Genomic DNA, 19,550 nt, shown 5'->3' with positions numbered 1-19,550 from the left:
AACATTTTAAGCTCACAATCTTTTCAAAAACCACAACTGGCCTGTCTCATTTTCAGTTACGTAACAGGAACAAGAAATCCACCAGCAGCAAAAGATTCAAAACTCAGATCTTTAGTAGCAGTCTAGCATATTCAATCTAGATTTAAAAATCAGTAATTTGTTAAAGCATGCACATAAGTATAACAGTGAATAAAAACCACAAGTGACAAATGTATTTGGTTAACATTCCAAACATGTATAACCAATGAACATGGCCTACGTTTCTTTATTGGTATTCACTTCAGTAACTTGAATCCACAGATATAAGCAGAATATAAGCAGAAAGTTACAAGTAAACACAGATTATACATGCAAATTTCTTTTCACAAAGGTCACAATGTGCAGGTACATGTTACATGTATTAGAAGCGTGCGTCTAGAATTATGGCCAAATTTTTAAAATGCAGAAATGTAAAATTACATCTTGAAAATATGAAGAGATGGTCTACACACTTCAAAACTCAAATGTTGCTTATACCAGAGATGTATGACAGCTACAGGATTCAAGTGACAAGCAATAAGATCTCAAGAAATTAATACTGGTCAAAGAGAACAGGAGTATTTTTTACATTTCACTGAAAATACATCAGCTACTAGAATACGAAATCTAGCAGGAACTTAGGGAAAAAATTACAAAATCTAAAGCCAATTACTTAATATTTCTTATTACCTAAACAACTGCATGACATTAAAAGAAAACTGCACCTGCATCTTAACTGCCAATTTCACATTAATGATGTTCTCCAAAAATGAAATGTAACCCAAAAGCTTCAAACTCCAAATAAAAAGTCTGCAAGGCTCAGATTAAAACGTGGAATGTTTCAGATGAAAGTAATAAAAATACAATTGGTTTTGTTCTTTATTGAATGGAATCCAAAGTTGTTGACATTTCTTTGAAGCCTGTAACTACTAAATTTCATTTCTCTGAGTGTTTCTACATATTTTTCTCAGTGGTGCAAGTTATCTTAAGTAGCTTACGTTGTCAGTCTCTAGAAAGTACTTCTGTCTGTTGCCATTCTTATAAAACAAAACTATTCTTCATTAACTTAACCGTGTATGTATTTTCGCTATAACACTTAAACACATGAACAGACGTCTATTATTTTTTCCACTAAAACAAAAGAGTACAATATTTTTTCTAGCTATCAGTACTGTATTTAAAAAAGGTTAACATTAAAAACAAAGAACCATTTTCTTTTGAAATCATTAAGCATCTTGAGTATCTTAAGCTTCCTTCTTCTGCCTGCGTTCTTCTGCCAATTTATTCAGAAATTTCTAAAGAGAGAAAAAGAATTACAAGGATTAAGTTACCTAAAAGAAACATAAATGGAAGCTAGAAACCAAATACCGAAATAAAATCCCTGTTTAGGGACTTGCATATAATTTAAAATATAACCTTGTCCAATATTTTTGCAGAAGGATTTTTACCATTTTAGTCAGAGTACAAAACTAAATTTGTTCAGAGGATGCAACAAAAAGGCAAGAAAAAAATGACAAAAGATGAAAACTGATTATTTCAATGTGAAATTAAACCATAATTTTTAGAGACGAGAAAACAAAAGACTATAATCACGCAGAAGAGCTGGTGCTACTCCAAGACAAGGGAATTGTTAAAAGTGACATGCATTCATTCAAGGCTCTATTCATTACTGTAGAGTTTGACAAGCTAATGGTCTGGTAGTAAATAACTTAGGTTTGTGGGCCATTTGGGCTCTGTTGAAACTAGTGAATTATTATTACAGTACTAAAGCAGTCACAGACAATACTTAAAAAGGAATGATTGTGGCTAGGTTCCACTAAAACTTTATTTACAAAAGCATGTCACTAGGCTGCAGAAATAGGTTGTAATCCCTGCATTATTTACGGCCCGTGGCTTCAAATCTGGAGTTCCTAGACACCTAAGACACTAAAGGAAATTTAAAATAAAAGATACAGTAAAAAAATCTAATCTAAAAGTTTCTTTGGAATCTATCAACACTGCAGCTACTAAAAATTGATGAAAAAGTTACAAGTCAACACTGTGTGAAAAGAATTTATTATCTATTCATTCATTGGTAAGATACATTACATAAAATTTAAGTTCTTAATGAAGTTGACAAAGTTCCTTCAAAATAGAAGAAAATAAAGAAAACCACCTACAAAAGACCAAATATCTAATTACAAAGCACAACACTATATATCAAGTACCAAGTACCTAGAGATCTTTCATTGCTCCAGTATCTGAGTACATATACTTTCTACCCTCAAACAGCCTGACATCAGAACAGTTAAAATAATCATACAATTTAAACTGCTGTTGGTCAAAATAGCCACCCTTTTTTTTTCATGTCCAAAATTGTTAGAGACAGGTAGTAGCAAAGAATATTGACGTTTAAAAGAAACAAGTGATAGAGCCAGTAAGTGGAATAATTTCTGAAATTCAGGCCTGTCTTAAATGTGATCTCCAGGACAAAGCACTATGCTGCTGGATCCACAGAAGGTACTACAAACATTTTACTTATGTATATTTTTCACTTATTTTCATAACTTACATGATTTGTTAGTTTTAACAAAAGAACTCTCTCTCTTTTAGAGTCAGCCTTACCTTCAATTTCTGATAATGAGGAAGGCTGCTGCAATGGGTATTCTTTGCAACTTCTTCATTAGTATAAAAGAGTGAACACAGCTTACAGTAAAACCCTGTTTTAGGTATCACATAGTCTACACCTAAAAACACAAACATATATTCTTACAAATTAAGTAAACTCAAGATTTTAATTAGTATTCCCATAATCTTTTTTTTCCTGTCAATATAATTTGAATGAGATTTGTGTGAAGTCCAATGTGGATCAAGCTAAAAAAAAACAAACAAGCAAAAACCAACCAACCAACAACACTCTTAGTAGTTGAGTTTGTACTTAACCGATTAGGTCCAACCTAAATGTACTCTTAAAAAGACAAAAGCAATGCTAAATTTTCAAACACCTTTATGAGGAGAAAAGAGAACATATTGTGGCATGGTAACACAAGAGTACAAGATCAAGAGACAAATACGAAGGAAAGAGTATATAATGATTAAGGTTTACAAATAGTTTTGCACAGAAATAAAGCTAATTAAAAATGCTACTAGAAATTTTAAGACAAATTTTTAAACCTTAGTTTAATAAATTTGTTTGTGGGGGAGAAAAGAGATGGAAGAACAAAGTCTTAAATCTCACCAACAGGAACATTGGGCTGATATGGTCCAATTCTATACTCATCTGGGATTGTATAGTCCTCCTTGTTTTCATCGCTTTGGCCATCTGCATTTTCACTTGTATCTTTGTTGGGATCATCAGCATTCTCAGCAGATTCAGCGCCTGGCTCTGTATTTTCCTCATTTTTAATTCCATTTTCCAACGCTGCTTCGTTTTCTTGATCAAGTTCCTCGATCTTGTCCACCTTAATTTCAACCAAACCATCATCATTTTTGTCACCAGATTTAAATGCCATGCCCGATTTACGAAGTTTTTGAAGTTCCGAATCTTCCTCATCACCAACCTCATCTAGAGTGACAAAACCTTCCACACTCCCTGGGAAACGACGCTGTTAAGAAAGACAAATTTACTCTGCAACAATTATCCTGCAGCATCCCTTCCATTTGCTTTACTTGAAGGGAAAAGGATAGCGTCTTTGCCTTTGCCTTTACCTGTCCTCTCAAAAACTTGACTTTCTTCTTCCAAATCACTGATGATTCAATTTAGCCTGTTTTAAAAACTAAATAACGGAAGACCTGCCCCATAAAGAGCAGGGAATAAATGATACAGTAACAACCCTATTCTACACTTTCTAAGATTATGCTGCTAGAGAATATCAAAGAACTGAATTGATAAAGGGAGTTTAGAGTTGTCCTTTTAAGACAGTACCTTATAATGAGATAATACTTGTTTAGAGAACATTTAGTCTAAAATAGTGTAGTGTTTAAGAATCAAACTCTGGAGCCTAAGCTCAAAATTGTGGTTTTGTCACTTATTACCTGTATGAACTAGGACAAGTTATTGAAATTCTGTGTCTCAATTTCCCCATCTACAAAATGCAGATAATAACGACATCTATCACATATGGTTACTGTGAGGATAAATTTAATTACCACATATGAAGAACCTAGAAAAACTTCAGGCATTAATAAATGTTAAAAAAACAAAACAAAACAAAACTTTGACAGCACTTTAGTATGCAAACTTACTACAAAACAATCATTCACTCCAGTCAGTACAATAGCCTTAACACTTGAAATTATTTGACCAAGCCATCAAATCCTGGTGACAATTATTTAATAATAGGTGTATGCTGCTTAGAAGGAACCAATGAAATACCTCATTTCACTCTACATTTCAAGAACCATTTAACACATGGGGCTTCAAAGGCATCAATTATATTCCTTAAGCTAGGTACTCAGTACATGGGTCATTTGTTTTATCATTTTTTTTATGCTGTGTGTGTATACATGCATTTATTTTCATATTGGTATTTACCTTAAAACCACTAATGTGACATTTTCTAATAAAAAATGTAAAGGAACAACAAAAAAAAAACCCAGTAGAATTATCTAATCAAGCTTCATTTTCCCAAATTGGAAGATTCTTTAAAGTTCAACAAATTTTGAGGAGTGGCAAATTGTTTTAGTACTCTGGGAACTTACTGTAAACTAATACCTCAAAACATTTTAAAAACAAGCGGAATAAAGGCTACCAGAACTTAACCACTATCATTACAACACAGAAGCATATGTCATTTTGTCTTTCTCCTTTATTATAAAAAAGTTCTCTTCCCAAGTTGAAACTTTTGCAACTCTAATGAAAAGTTCTATTTAATTTATATATTGCAGATTATTTATTGAAATGTTTATACTATAGTTTTTATATGGCATTTTTCAGAATACAAACGGCTTATTTTTCTTCCATCTGATCCTGCTAGGGTAAATAATTTATCTAATCTAGTATTTTAAAAAGTAAAACTGGTCAATATAAAACTCTTTACCTTTTTAAGTTTTTTCTTTGCTGCTGAAGAATTTGCATTTGCATCTTTTTTCACAGCTTTGTCTGAAGGTTCCTTTTTCCCATCAGAAGCCACATCACCTAAATTTGCAAGATCTGTCTCATCTCCCACTGAACTACCACTTTCTAGCAGTGCTGCTGCTTCTTCTTCATCTACAAGGAGCTCATCTTCAGATTCAAGAAGCATGTTAGGTTCTTGTTCTGTCTGGTCATCTTTTGTATCTTTCTCACCATCTTCACCTGATTTCTCTTCTTGTTCTTTACCTTCACCGGTACTTTCAGTCTTCTGGGAACCATCAGTTTTGGATTTCTTATCACTTGGAGATTCTTTGCCATCTGGAGAATAAGATCTTTTTCTGAAATAAAAAGTACATACGAATTCACTTGTGTGGGTTGGAAAAAAAAAATTTAATATACCAGGTACATGTAAACACAGAATGAAATTACCGGGATTTATCTTTTTTCAGTAAGTCAATGCCTCTGTTTGGAATCTAGAAGATAAAAAATTTTGCAGATGTTAAAAGAATACATTAAAATATAATCATTTGCAGATTATACAAGCATCAGAGTAAGTAAAAACTAGCGACTGTCCCTTAAAGGCATAACTGTAGAACTTATAAAGTGTCAGAAAATTTTTGGTATGGAAAATTTATTACAAGAGGGTATTTCCTAAGATACATAAATCAGGTAAGCATAATGAAAGGGCTATTTTGCATTTAAGGCAGTTTATTTAAAGAAAATATTCATTGCTCTAAGAATTATAAATCTTCAAAGATTTTACTTGCTAATAGTTTTTTCAGAAACAATTGTAAGCAAACTATAATCACCCCATCTTATTCAATCCCTTTAACCATAGCCAAGTATTCAAACTGCTTACAAAAATCATTCCAAGAGAATAGTGGCTTATAACATTTATGGTTAAAAGAACTCTGTTCAAATAAAATAGAAAAAAAAACAACAACAACAATGAAGGGGCAATTTACATACTATCGATTAAAATACTTTTGCTATCATAGAAGACCATAAAAGAAAGGTTGCTGTCATCCAGTAAACAAAACTTGCATTTTTATCATACAAAAAACATTTACAAGAATGCCGGATCCACAGGGTATATAGTCGTGGCAGATGGATTTGGAGCTCTGAGACATGTCAGAGGGCCCTACTTTGGAATTTGTGCTCCTGAGTGTGATGGAGCTGGACTCAGAAGTGACTTTTCTACACATGCCTCTTCTGTCACTTTTACTGAACCTGTGGTTGGTGTAGGGATGGTCCATACTCAAGAGACTTGAATCTCTGGACTGCCCACATGTCCAGCTGGGCCCTGAGCCTCAGCAGAGTGGCGACTCCTACTCTCTGGTTCACTGGTCTTACCCAGGTCAGCGAACAGAGGTGAAGATGGTCAACCACCACACCAGGGAATCAAGAGTGCCTACAACTGTAAGCAGAGGAATTGCATCCATCATCCATGTGGAATCTAAGGCCCTTCTTGATCTAGAGGTGGAGGGGACATCACCATCCCAGAGTCCACAGAATGGAGGAATAAAATATGGACCAGAGCGAACTGACTGATATTCTACTATAAAACTATTGTGATGAGTAATAGAAAATTTCAGCATCGAGCTGGAGAAAGTGGCCACAGTAGTTGCTGAGGGCAGGAAGAGGGTAAAAGAGATGTGTTGTGGGGGCATTTTGGGATTTTGAATTGTCCTTAATGATACAGCAGGGTCAGATGCTGGACTTTATATATCCTGCCATAACCCACTGAATGTACTGGGGGAGAGTGCCAACTACAGGGTAAACTATTATCTGTGTAGAGCAGCAGTGCCCCAAAATGTGTTCACTGAGTGCAATGAGTGTGCCGCAATGATGAGGGAGGTTGTTGGTGTGGGAGGAGTGGGGTGAGGGACTGGGGGGTATATATAGGAACCTCTTATATTTTTTAGTGTAATATTTTTTTTGTGACGTATGTATCTTCAAAAAAATACAATTTACAAAAATGATGGGGTGGGGGTGGGAAGTGGGTTATATGGGACTTCTTTTGTTTTTTAGTGTAACATTCCTTGTAATCTATTAACTTAAATTGAAAAATAAAATAAAAGAAAGCTGGGACTTGAAAGATGCTTAACAACAAACATTGACCAATCAATCACTACATACCCTCAGTACCAGTTTTTTGTACTTTTCAGACAGATCAACCTTCACACATCTCCCCTGAAACCAAAGGGCCTTTTTCAAACAATGATCAACCATTGCCATTGCATCTTCTCTGGTCTCCATCTCAATAAAGGCCTAAAAAAATAAATAAACCAAGACAGACATTATTTCTCAGATTTTATAGTACTCTAGTGTTTTATTATTATTACTGCCATCTATTTGTTAGGAAACTCCTTGGCATACAGATGCAGATAAAAGTCAGGTCAATGAATTTAATAAGGATAACCTGTCATTTTGTAAATTTTGTCAGATTTACAAAATTCCCCAAAATCACTGTAGGACAAAGATATTCAGTCTTTCTGGAAAAAAAATAATTAAAGCACTAAGCATAGACAATATTAAATCAAAATACTGGAAGTTTTTGTCTGGTGGATACAAACTTGGAATGCTCAGTTACAAAACGGTGTTTCATAGAAAAAGAAATAAACATCATTAAGGGAAAGACTGTCCTCACTCTGAGTTTTTAAAATGAAAACAAGGGAAGCAGACATGGCTCAACTGCCTACCACATAGGAATGTGATCCAGGGTTCAAATACAGGGCCTCCTGGCCTGTGTGGTGAGCTGGCCCACACGCAGTACTGCTGCGTGCAAGCAGTGCCGTGCCATGCAGGGGTGTCCCCCACACCCAAGGACTGCGCCCCACAAGGAGAGCTGCCCCGCATGGAAAAAGCACAGCCCGCCCAGGAATGGTGCCACACACACGGAGAGGTGATGCAACAAAGAGATGCAGTTTCCCACTTCCACCAGAAAATGCAAGCAGACACAGAAGAACACAGTTCCACCAGATAGCGCAAGGAGACAGAGACCACACAGCGAATGGACAGAGAGAGCAGACAACCGGGGGGGGGGGGAGGGGAGAGGGGAAAGAAATTAATAGAATAAAATGAAAGAGAAAATGTAATTAATTATCTTAATTTCACAGAATTTGAAGTTTGTAATGTCCACTGTGACACACCCTTTATAACACAACGATGGCGTAATAAATTGGTACAAACTTTTGGAAGAACAATTTGGTAATATCAAAGTAAAGTGCAAATATTCAGATCCAGAAGTGCACATTCTGAAATTTTATCCAGTTATATGCATAAAAGTATGCAAACATGCACATGTTGCTAAATCTATAGCAGCACAAAAGGTAAAGCCAAAAAACTAGCAACTGGGCATGTAAATACAATCATTTACTTAAAGGAATCAAGTGGAACGAGAAAAAGCAACTTGCTATAATATCATCTCAAAGAAACGGGGGTGGGGAGGGGGAAGTATACTTCTATACATAGAGGAAAATTTTGGAAGCAAATCCAAAAAACAGCATATTTAGTAAGCTGAGCAAAGAGATCTTTCTTTTCATATTATACTCATTGGTATTTATCAAATATTTTACCACAAACAGTTATTACGACTTAAAAAAAAGTCACCACTCAGAGAAAATCAGGAAGATGGTTGAAGAGTAGAATGAGCTCAAGGTACAGGGCAGTTATTAATCACCCAGACTTATCTAAACCACCTGTTTGGGGACTCCAGGAGACCAGATGAGCACCCTGCAACATCCCTGAATGAATGGAAGGAGGAGACTGCCCATGTGCAGAGAAGTTTCATAAGTAGAGCATTCCACACTGTGGAGGCCGGTGCCCATCCTCCACTGGTGGCACAAGCCGAGGGAGCTATTCTGTGGCAGGAATTGGTAGTCGACATTTTAACCCCATCCCCAGCTTGAAGGGCAGCGGGGCTGAGTGAAAATCACATTGACAGTAGGGACCAGCTACTTTCCACCCAGATAGAACTGAAGCTCTAGCCCTAGTCCCAGAGGCCCACTTCTGATAGAAGAAAGCTGGGGGTACCTGCACCAGACTCTACGGGAAAATACAGACCACACCGAGGAGGCTGGTGATCATCCTACTCTGGAAGCACAAGCCATATTAGGAGCTATTCTGTGGCTGGAGTTGGAATTTCCATTTTCCAGTAATGGGAGGAAGAGACAGATGGTCACAGACTTCAGCTATTGATTAGTAAATTTGGCTGGCTAAAGTAAAACCCTAAGAATAGCTAAAGATTGAACTGTCTAAGTTAGAAAGAAGGTAGTTGCCATTTTTGCTCAGCCCCTGGCAAGAGGGGAAGCTAGGCTGACTGAAAATCACTGTTGGGAAGCGGATCTGGCCCAACGGATAGGGCGTCCGCCTACCACATGGGAGGTCCGCGGTTCAAACCCTGGGCCTTCTGACCCGTGTGATGAGCTGGCCCATGAGCAGTGCTGATGCGTGCAAGGAGTGCCGTGCCATGCAGGGGCGTCCCCTGCATAGGGGAGCCCCACATGCAAGGAGTGTGCCCCATAAGGAGAGCCGCCTAGCGTGAAAAAAGTGCAGCCTGCCCAGGAATGGCACTGCACACAGGGAGAGCTGACACAGCAAGATGACACAACAGAAAAGAGACACAGATTCTGGGTGCCGCTGACAAGAATACAGGTGTACACAGGAGAACACGCAGTGAATGGACACAGAGAGCAGACAACTGGGGGAGGGGGAGAGAAAAAAATAAAAAATACATCTTTAAAAGAAAGAAAGAAATAAATAAAATCACTGTTAATGGAAGGGACTGGCTTCTTTTCACCCAGATGGGACTGTAGCCTTATCCTAGGCTTCAGCCCCATCTCTGGAAGGGAAGGTGGGAAGACCAGCACCAACTCTCTGGTTAGCTGCAGGTAGGTTCAGCTGGCACAGATGAAATAGTTTCAAGTTTACCAGGGTCATTTCTGACACACAGGGCATAGACTGCTGCCCAATCTGCAGCTCCATCCCCACCTCAGGCAGGGAAGGAGGGGGTGTGAAGCTTCATCAGTCTCTCTGGGCAACTACAGTCTAGGCCTGTACAAACTTAATTATTATTACACACAGCTGTGGCTCTGTCCCTACCCCTGGAAAAGGAGAAAGGGGGAAGAAGCTTCACAGATCCCTGAGGCAATGCGAGCAGCTTGAGCTTCCACAGCTTAGGGTACCGACTACTTCCCGGACCCTTACTACACAATTAGTAAGGAAGAAAGAGCAGGAAGCCCGAACCTAAAGAGAGAAACTGCACCCAGAATAAATACATCTAGTAAGCCAGATGCCAAGACACCAAACAAAAAATTACAATCTGTACTAAGAAACAGGAAGATATGGCAAACAAGATAAGCCTCCAGATGACATAAAGGAGTTAAGACAACTAAACACAGATGCTCAAACCAATCTCCTTAATAAATTTAATAAGCTGGCTAAAGAGACTGAGAATATTAAGATGACACTGGATGAGCATAAAAAAAGAACTTGAAAACATACAGGGAAAAATAGCCGATCTTATGCTTATGGGAATGAAAGGCACATTAAATGAAATTAAAAACATACTGAAAGAAGGAAAAAAAAACCACCACACTGGAGGGAGACGATTTGGCTCAACTGATAAGAACATCCACCTACCACCTGGGATGTCCAGGGTTCAAACCCAGGGCCTCCTAACCCATGTGGTGAGCTGGGCCACGTGCAAGGAGTGTGCCCCAAAAGGAGAGCCAACCCATGCAAAAAAGTGCTGCCCACCCAGGAGTGGAGTCGCACACACAGAGAGCTAACGCAGCAAGATGAGGCAACAAAAAAAGAGATTCCTGGTGCCGCTGACAAGAATACAAGCGGACACGGAATGCACACAGCAAATGGACACAGAAGAGTAGAAAACTGGGGGGAGAGGGGGGTAAGGGGAGAGAAATAAATAAATAAATAAATCCTGGGAAGCGGACTTGGCCCAGTGGTTAGGGCGTCCTTCTACCAAATGGGAGGTCCACGGTTCAAACCCCGGGCCTCCTTGACCCGTGTGGAGCTGGCCCATGCGCAGTGCTGATGCACATAAGGAGTGCCGTGCCACACAGGGGTGTCCCTGCGTAGGGGAGCCCCCCGCGCAAGGAGTGCGCCCCCCGTAAGGAGAGCCGCCCAGCACGAAAGAGTGCAGCCTTCCTAAGAATGTCGCTGTCCACATGGAGAGCTGACACAACAAGATGACACAACAAAAAGAAACACAGATTCCTGTTCTGCTGACAATAACAGAAGCGGACAAAAAAGACACAGCAAATAGACACAGAGAACAGACAACCGGGGTGGAGGGGAAGGGGAAATAAACAAACAAAACTTTTTAAAAAATCTTAAAAAAAAAAAAAAAAAAAAGGCAGCAACACTGGACTCACATAACAGCAGATTTGGGATCCAGAAGGATTGGTAAGCTTGAAGAAATGGACTCCAAAAGTGAACAAACAAAACAGAAGAAGGGAAAAAATTGAACAAGGTCTCAGGGAACTAAAGAGAGCAAGAGACACGCAAACATGTGTCATGGGTGTACCAGAAGGAGAAAAGGGCAAAAGAAATAATGGTAGAAAATTTCCCAATTCTATTAAAGGAAATATTCATGTCCAAGAAACACAATGTACTTCCATGAATAAATCTAATGGACGAACGAGACACATATAATCAGAATGGCAACTGTCAAAGACACAACTCTGAAAGCAGCAAGAGAAAAGCAATGCATAACATATTAGGGATACCCAATAATATCAAGTGCAGATTTCTCATCAGAAACCATGGAGATAAGACGACAGTGTATGACATATTTAAAATACTGCAAGAAAAAAAACTTCCAACCAAGAATCTTATATCCGTCAAGACTGTCTTTCAAATGAGGCGGCGTGCTAGAATATTCACAGATAAAGAGAAACAAAGTGTGTGTAACCAAAAGCCCAGCTTTCCAGGAAATACTAAAGGGGGTGATACAGTCTGAAAGGAAGAGACAGGAGAGAGAGACTTAGAAGAGTCTAGAAATGAAGATATATCAGTAAAAGTAAATAAAAGTCTTAAAAGAGTGGTAAAAATAAATGACAGATAAAACCCAAAGGTCAAAATGTGTAAAATAAGAACTGCCTTTATAGTAATAACAGTGATTGTTAATGGAGTAAACTACCCAACCAAAAGACAGACTGGTGAAATGGGTAATAAATATAAGCCACCTATGGTGCTGTGTGAAAGAGACTCACCTTGAGATCCAAGGATACCAAGAAATTGAAAGTGAAAGGCTAGAAAAAGATATTCCATGCATGCAGTAAAAACAAGAACAAAAAAACCCCAGAGTAACTATTCTTATATCAGATGAAAGAGACTTTAAAAGACACTAGTAATGTGCAATCTGAGAAGGAAGTCAGGAAAAAATTCCATTCATAATAGCGACTAAAAGAACCAAATATTTAGGAATAAACTTAACCAATGATGTAAAGCACTTGTATTCAGAAAACTACAATGCATTTTTAAAAGAAATTAAAAATTCACCAGCATTTTTCAAATAAATGAAAAACACAATTACCAAATTTATTTGGAAGGGCAAGGGGTCTGGAATAGCCAGAAACATCTTAAAAAGAAAAAAGCAAAGTTAGAGGACTCTCACTTCTGGGCTCTAAATCATATTACCTAGCTACAGTGGTAAAAACAGCATAGTACTGGCATAAAGACACATAGACCAAAGGAACCCAACTGACAGTCCAGGAACAGAGACTCTCACATTTATGGTCAAGTAATTTTTGACAAACCTGTCAAACCCACCCAGCTCAGACAGAACAGTCCATTCAACAAATGGTGCAGGGAAAACTGGACATCCATAGCCAAAGAAAGAGGACCCATATCTCACACCTTATACAAAAATTAACTCAACATGGATCAAAAGCCTAAATAGAAAAACAAAAACAAAACGAAAAAAAAGAAAAAAGAAAAGAAAAGAACCATAAAGCTTCTAGATGAAAACACAGCAAAACATCTTCAAGACATGGTGGTAGGTGGTGATTCTTAAAGGTGATAAGGACGGCTGAGATGGACTAATGACACTTAATGTATGCAGAAGCTTCAATTTACTGTAGAAGTGTGGAAAAGGGTAATCTAGGGATGTAAATGTGAAATGAAAGAAAGCCAGATAATAATCCAGGGACTGAGTAACACAGTAAACCCAGAGATGGATGAGAATTTTGATTGCTGGTAAAGATGCAAGAGTGTCCTTTTTTAGAGCAGATGCACATTCTTCTGCCGGGTGACAGTAATGTGGAAAAGCATGAGAAAACTACAATTGGGAGTGTCCTATGGACTGTGGTTAACAATAATACTGTAATAATCGTCCATCTATGTCAAAGATGTACTGAGATGATAATGGGGGAAGAGTATGAAAAAAGTGCACCAAACATACACTATGGACCATGGTTAGTGGTAATAATGTGTTATTACCCCATAATCTGTAACAAATGTTCCACCACTGTGTGGTGTGTTGATAGAGGGGTACTGTATAGTTAATTCTGCACATGTACATGAATTTGCAAGTTACAATTTTTGCAATAAAATTAAAAAGAAAAAAGAAGGGTGGATTTGGGGAAAAATACAACAAATAAGATAGATTTGGACTATAGTTAGTACTAAGAGTTTGACAATATTCTTTCATAATTTTTAACAAATGTTTCACAACCATGTAAGGTTGGTGGTGGATGTTTTATGTACGTTCATGTATAAATGATACAAAAATAACAACAGGGTGGGATGGGGGGAATTACACCAAATGTAAGATACTTTAGTAGTAATCTTTCGAGGATGTGCTTTAATCATTAATTAAAAATGTTTCACAACAATGCAAGGTATTAGGGATGGTGACGTATGAGAGCCCTGTATGATATCATGTATGTTTGTTTTTTAAGTTCACAACTATTACTATACACTTATTATTTATGTATGTTTATGCATGATACACTGAAAAATCTTACAGCACTTTCAAATGCAATCTTTTTCAAAAACTCCACATAAATATTACCTGACTTTTCATCCTCATCAGTATATAATTCTTTATTTTTCCATAGGGCTCAGCAAGTTTGAGGACAGCACTGTCAGAATAGCCAGAATGGGGTAAATTGCTGAGGTGTATCACACGTCCAAGTTCTTGCTTTTGATCAAACTTCTGATCTGGCTTCCCTTCAGGTTTCTTTATTTTTAATAAAAAGAAGAGAAAGTCAAGTTAAATGTAGGCAAATCTTTTAGAAGAAGAAGTCAATAATTAAGATTATCCCATTTATTCGCAACAATTTTAAATAGCCAAAAGTATTAAAATGATATATTAAAAATAGTGGGTTATACAATCTAGAAAAAAAAGATACTCAACTTACCTTTATTCTTTTATACTTCTGGGACAAATGGACTCTCACTGGCTTCCCAAATACTAATGCTGGTGTGGTTGTATAATAATCAACTGCAGCCTGAGCATCTTCTGTGGTTGCCATCTCAATGAATGCCTGAAATTAAACAAAAAATTATATAATATCACCCCAAACCAAAGTATTGAATCTCAAATGATTTGGCTCTACATTGGTACAAGTATTACATGGTTCTCCAAAAACAATTTTCCTTTTATAGCCATTATAAGCAATGTAATAATAAAGACAATTGTAGCTTAAGGATAATTTATTCAATTACTCAAAATCCATTAGTACTACAAACTGACTATAGATGATTAAAGATTAATGTTTAGCTCCTTTAAAAAAACCATTTGGTCCCTTTAGAAAATTATATGTATGAATAAAAAATATGCTCAATTCAACTCATACCTCATTAATTTTATTTAGAATAAGATGATTTGAGATGACTCCAAATGGTTCCACCAGCTGTAACAGCTGGTACCTCAAGTTTTTCCCTCGCTGAAAATCCATGATGTGAACAACTCTGCTAGTTTCCTAAAAGTTAGGGAAAAAATCAAATCAGGCCTTCTCTTTAAAATCAACAAGATACAGATTATCCACCATTAAAATTAGTCTATTATTAACCAGAAGATTACATACTTAAAGCAATGAACTTCTAACATCTTAGAGAATGACTACAAGCAAGAAGTGATACTATCTCAAAGTTGCAGAAATAGTCTATGCACTGATTTTTAAAAATTCAAACACTGTAAATATTTGGATAGCAAAGTCCTTAACAGTCTTGAATTAAGGTAAGAGCGCCACACTATGGGCATGTGACAAGAAAGTTTTAACTGCTATCAGTCTCACAGTTTTCAAACTAGCAATCTTCCTATAGTAAAGAAATGATACACATTCATTCAAGTAGTCTTTAAGTCAAATCACATTCCCCAAAGCAGAAAATAAAGTAAAACCAAGAGCTGCATTACTGACCACTCTGCCTTTTTGCATGTGTCTTGGTCCTTGCAGGTTTCCATTTCCAGCACCTTTGCAGGGGATGGAAGGAGAGAAGTTACTTTTTTTTTTGGCCTTGTAATATACGTGCTTTAACAGGCTATTAAAAAAAAAAAAAAAAAAAGACCCTATTCCAAAACGAATGAAAAAATATTACAAATATCCTCTTGTCTTATTATGCCATGTTATTCTTGAATTACATTTTAACTAGTCTTCTTGCCTGTATTTAATTTTTATGGTAAAAGCACTTAGATAAATATTAGCATGCATTTTATATAATCACCCAGATTTCCTCTTGGTCCAACTGCTGGCCCCCCAAGATGAAATGAGGGAGGTGGAGGTCCCAGAATTCCTGGTGCTGGATTTGTAGACTGCTGCAACATGAATGGATCCCCCCTAGGATTGTGAAGATATAAACAGAGCATCACAAACAGTCTATAGGAAATAATTAAGATTTATTGTTAAAGCACCTTTGCATGACTATGACTTCAATCTTGGGGGCATTTATGTGTGAAGGAATACTATAAAATAGCAATAAAACAAAAAATTTCTACAAAAAATGTTTTTTAAAAAATTCTTTCAAACACAGTAACTTTTACCAGACTCTCATATTCAATAAAGAAATTCTTAAAATACATTTGTTTGTGAAATGTTTAAAGTTAAATCTGAATTCCTTACATTGATCTCCTTTTACAAACAATTGCTTTAAAAATTTTAACTTACATTGTATGTCCTGTATCATTGTCAGGATTCCATTCTGGGTAGCTTTAAAAAGACCAGAAAATTAACTTTAAAATAAAACTGTTCTTTTCATAAAATAACCTTGTTTGGCCTCTAAAACAGATTATTTTGTTATATAAGAGCCTAAATATTAGAAATATTAGTGTTTAAAGCATGTCATATAGATAGTTCCAAAGATAAAATTTCAGAGTTTCAAAATAATAGATGAATGAGAATAAACTTGTTCTGTTTATGTTTGAAAATGTCAATAATGTATACTGAATTAATTTTTTTCCTATCATAAGGAGGAACATGCTGCACAAGGAGTTAGAAATGTAGGTTATATAAGGGAAGTAAGAACAGATCATAGGTCTTCTTTCTCCAATATTAAATATCAAGAACAGAGCTGAATTGTGGTACCAGAAAGAAGAGCCCCAACAGAGCAAGGCATATGTGAAAATTGCCACTCCAGTGAACAATGGGTATTGTGTGCTGCTGAGGAAGAGGGTACCTTGAAGAATTCAATTTCATTCTAGCAGCTTACACTAAGAAGAGGAAAAGGTATCTCAAAAGCTAAAAAATATATAATGAAGGATTTTGCTTGACAAACTAAGCTCTAATTTTAATGACCTTTCCCACAATTTTTTGTCTTCTACATATGAAAGGCTATCTCTTAAAAACCCTTTAAATAAAAAAAAGTTTATCTTAAAAAACATTCAGTAAGGTATTACTATCATCTTCATCTAGTATTCCATGAGATCCCACATGTAGACAACTTATTTGCAATAAATACTGCCTGGATAATATCAACAAGGTGGTAATAACATTGTGGATATAATGAAGAATTCCCCAAAACCAATCAATGGCTGTTTTTGATTCATGATAAGGATGCTTTAAAGGTATTTCAAACTCCTACATTTCAAGAAGAAGCTGGCATCGACGACTGTGACTTGCTCCATTGATATGTTGGCTCCACTCCTGCAGCAAAGTAAATTAGAATTAACAAAAATAAAGCGAAAATATATTTACGCAAACCAAACTCTAGCACATTAATCTCTATGCAGTTATCATACACTGTACACACACCTGCCCATTCATTTAATCACACAGATTTAATTTAAAACCGTTTTTCTGAATTGTTGTAGCTTGATCCTGCCCTCAAATACGCTACGCACATTCTTGGAAAAACTGAGTAACCTGGGTCAACATACCTTATAACAGATCTAACTGGGAAAAGATACATAGACTATCAAAAGATGAGTAGTAATTGATCTTCATATTAGCTAGGCAAATTAATTTCTGCTATGGACCAATTGTGAAATATTCATGATTTTAGTATTAGAACTGCTACTTCATAATGTATTATAAAATATCCATGTTTAGATCTATTTTTCCAGAATATGTATTCTTTAAATATGAATAGTCAAAAAATAGAATCTTTTAATTTCATCCAGCCTGAAAGACATGTGCCGAGAGTACTTCCTACTTAATATGCAATGAAAAACACGACATATTTGTGCATAGAGTAGCACTGCCATAAAAAGCTGAGTTGATTGAGAAGCTGAGCTGATTGAAAAGCAATGCTTTTTCTAGAAAATGCTCATCAAAAAACTAGTCTCCCATTATATTTCCCAAATATAAAGAGGAAAATTTCGGAGGGAAACATGACATTGCCAGTATTTGCCTCTTTGTGGTTTATTTTAAATTTGAAGGATTCAACTTTTTTCCTATTTTATTCAAATTAATTTCCCTTTATTTTGAAAACAATCTATGTGAGTTAACTTTTTAGGCAATCTAAAAAAGAAACTTGGACTCTGGTACCAAACCGCCTAGGGTTCCATTTCCAAAGAGGCCACCTAATACATGAGGTCCTTGATACAAGTTATTTATATTTAATGTGACTTAATATTCTCACAAGTTGTTGTGGAAAGTTAATAAATATAAATTGCTTATGAGAACGTTGCCAGGCACACAGGAAGTGCTCAAAAAAGGTGAACTAGGATTACACTGCTTATAAGGCCATCTTGCTTTACAATTCTTACTTTACAACTATTATTGTTTCACAAATTGAAGCAACTTCTACAATACCCACATTACCTGATACAATTATATTTGGAATAGAAAACATGGTCAGGCAATGTTTTGTTTTAAGGGAATTTTAAGAGTTGAGCTAAAATAAGGCATCAAATAATAAGATTTCTTTTTGGAAAACTTCAGAATGGTACTTCATAAATAGGATCCTAAATTACAAAAACTGATTTACATTACACAACAGCTTACATATATTCCTATGCCCTATTAGAAGGAACTAAAATTCCACAGGATTAAAATGGAATACACCCAGACATAAAGGTCCTTTACTTCCTCAGAAATTTGGTTAGCCATTAGCTACTATCATGAATTTCAAGCTAGACTGTTTCAAAAATAATGGCTGACAGCAATGGAATTTGGAGAGATCTCTCCAGCTGTCTCTACAATGAGGTATTTGGTGATATAAAAAGTTCCTACTTGTAAAGCAACAGGCCTTGATTTAGTTGAGGTTATTTTTATATGGCTATAAGCAAGATGGTGTTAAAAGATAAAATTCACAAAATTCGGAAGAGATTAAATAAATACCCTAATTTGTAATTTTCTTAACTAAAAAATCTATGGATTTTATTTAAAATATATTTAGTAGTGTTTTGGGAGAGGAATAAAAGTTATCCTATTAGGCATGTTTCTAATTCATAGGAAGAAATGAAAGGGTATATAGCTGAACAGGAATTATTTATAGCCAATCTCCTATGCTCTTTAAAAGCTCAAACTTTGAGTTGAGTAAAAGTGGAGTTCATCTTTCAAAGTGCTAGAAGGCCAAGATCATAATATTAGATATGTAACTCTGAAACCCACCTATTATTAATCTGCACTCATCTCTTACTGCCTGGTTTAAACTGAAGACTAAGGGTCAAGATGATTGAGGGAAAAAAAAAAAAAAAAAAACCCAAAAACTCAGGTCAGATTGATAAAGAGTAAGGATTCACTTTTTAAATTCAAAAGTTCCTTAAGAAAAATTACATTCACCTCGATGTCTTTTTGAAATACCAAAAGTTAAAGAAAGGATGTCTTGGAGAAGCATTTCCAGAGTGAAAGAATAAAGAATAATTTAAGGGCTTACTTATAGACTTCTACAAGGGAAGTTTAAGGTTTTCTAGAAGAGACTTAATGTTCTAAAATGATCTGGAAAGAGATAAAATCAATACCATCACTAAGGTTGTTTAAAAAAAAAAAAGACACTCCCATAATGACCAATTAATGTTTTTCACCTAAAAGTTTATTTCATAGTAAGAACTTTTGATCATGAGGGCTAT

General features: G+C 36.1%; 1 protein-coding gene across 35 annotated transcripts in view; it reads right to left on the bottom strand.

Annotated features, from left to right (window-relative positions):
• Nucleotides 1-214: 214 nt before the first annotated feature.
• Nucleotides 215-19,550, bottom strand: part of MATR3 (matrin 3) — a 33,943-nt gene continuing 14,607 nt past the window's right edge. For 12 of the 35 annotated variants that reach the window (XM_071218325.1, XM_058279498.1, XM_004477816.5 and 9 more), the window contains 13 exons: nt 17,120-17,181; nt 16,207-16,248; nt 15,767-15,879; nt 15,463-15,515; nt 14,899-15,024; nt 14,461-14,586; nt 14,112-14,279; nt 7,211-7,342; nt 5,501-5,544; nt 5,037-5,409; nt 3,236-3,458; nt 2,623-2,744; nt 215-1,313 (listed from right to left, as the gene is read on the bottom strand). In XM_071218325.1, the coding sequence (XP_071074426.1) occupies nt 1,263-1,313; nt 2,623-2,744; nt 3,236-3,458; nt 5,037-5,409; nt 5,501-5,544; nt 7,211-7,342; nt 14,112-14,279; nt 14,461-14,586; nt 14,899-15,024; nt 15,463-15,515; nt 15,767-15,879; nt 16,207-16,248; nt 17,120-17,181 (1,635 nt within the window). In that variant the 3' untranslated portion in view covers nt 215-1,262. Of the gene's footprint in view, nt 1,314-2,622; nt 2,745-3,235; nt 3,603-5,036; nt 5,410-5,500; nt 5,545-7,210; nt 7,343-14,111; nt 14,280-14,460; nt 14,587-14,898; nt 15,025-15,462; nt 15,516-15,766; nt 15,880-16,206; nt 16,249-17,119; nt 17,182-19,550 lie in introns of all 35 variants that reach the window. The other 23 variants (XM_058279494.1, XM_071218323.1, XM_058279486.2 and 20 more) reach the window with 3 other exon arrangements.

Source organism: Dasypus novemcinctus, chromosome 2 (assembly GCF_030445035.2).
Source record: "Dasypus novemcinctus isolate mDasNov1 chromosome 2, mDasNov1.1.hap2, whole genome shotgun sequence".
Taxonomy (NCBI): domain Eukaryota; kingdom Metazoa; phylum Chordata; class Mammalia; order Cingulata; family Dasypodidae; genus Dasypus; species Dasypus novemcinctus.
This window is presented reverse-complemented; position numbering and strand designations above follow the sequence as displayed.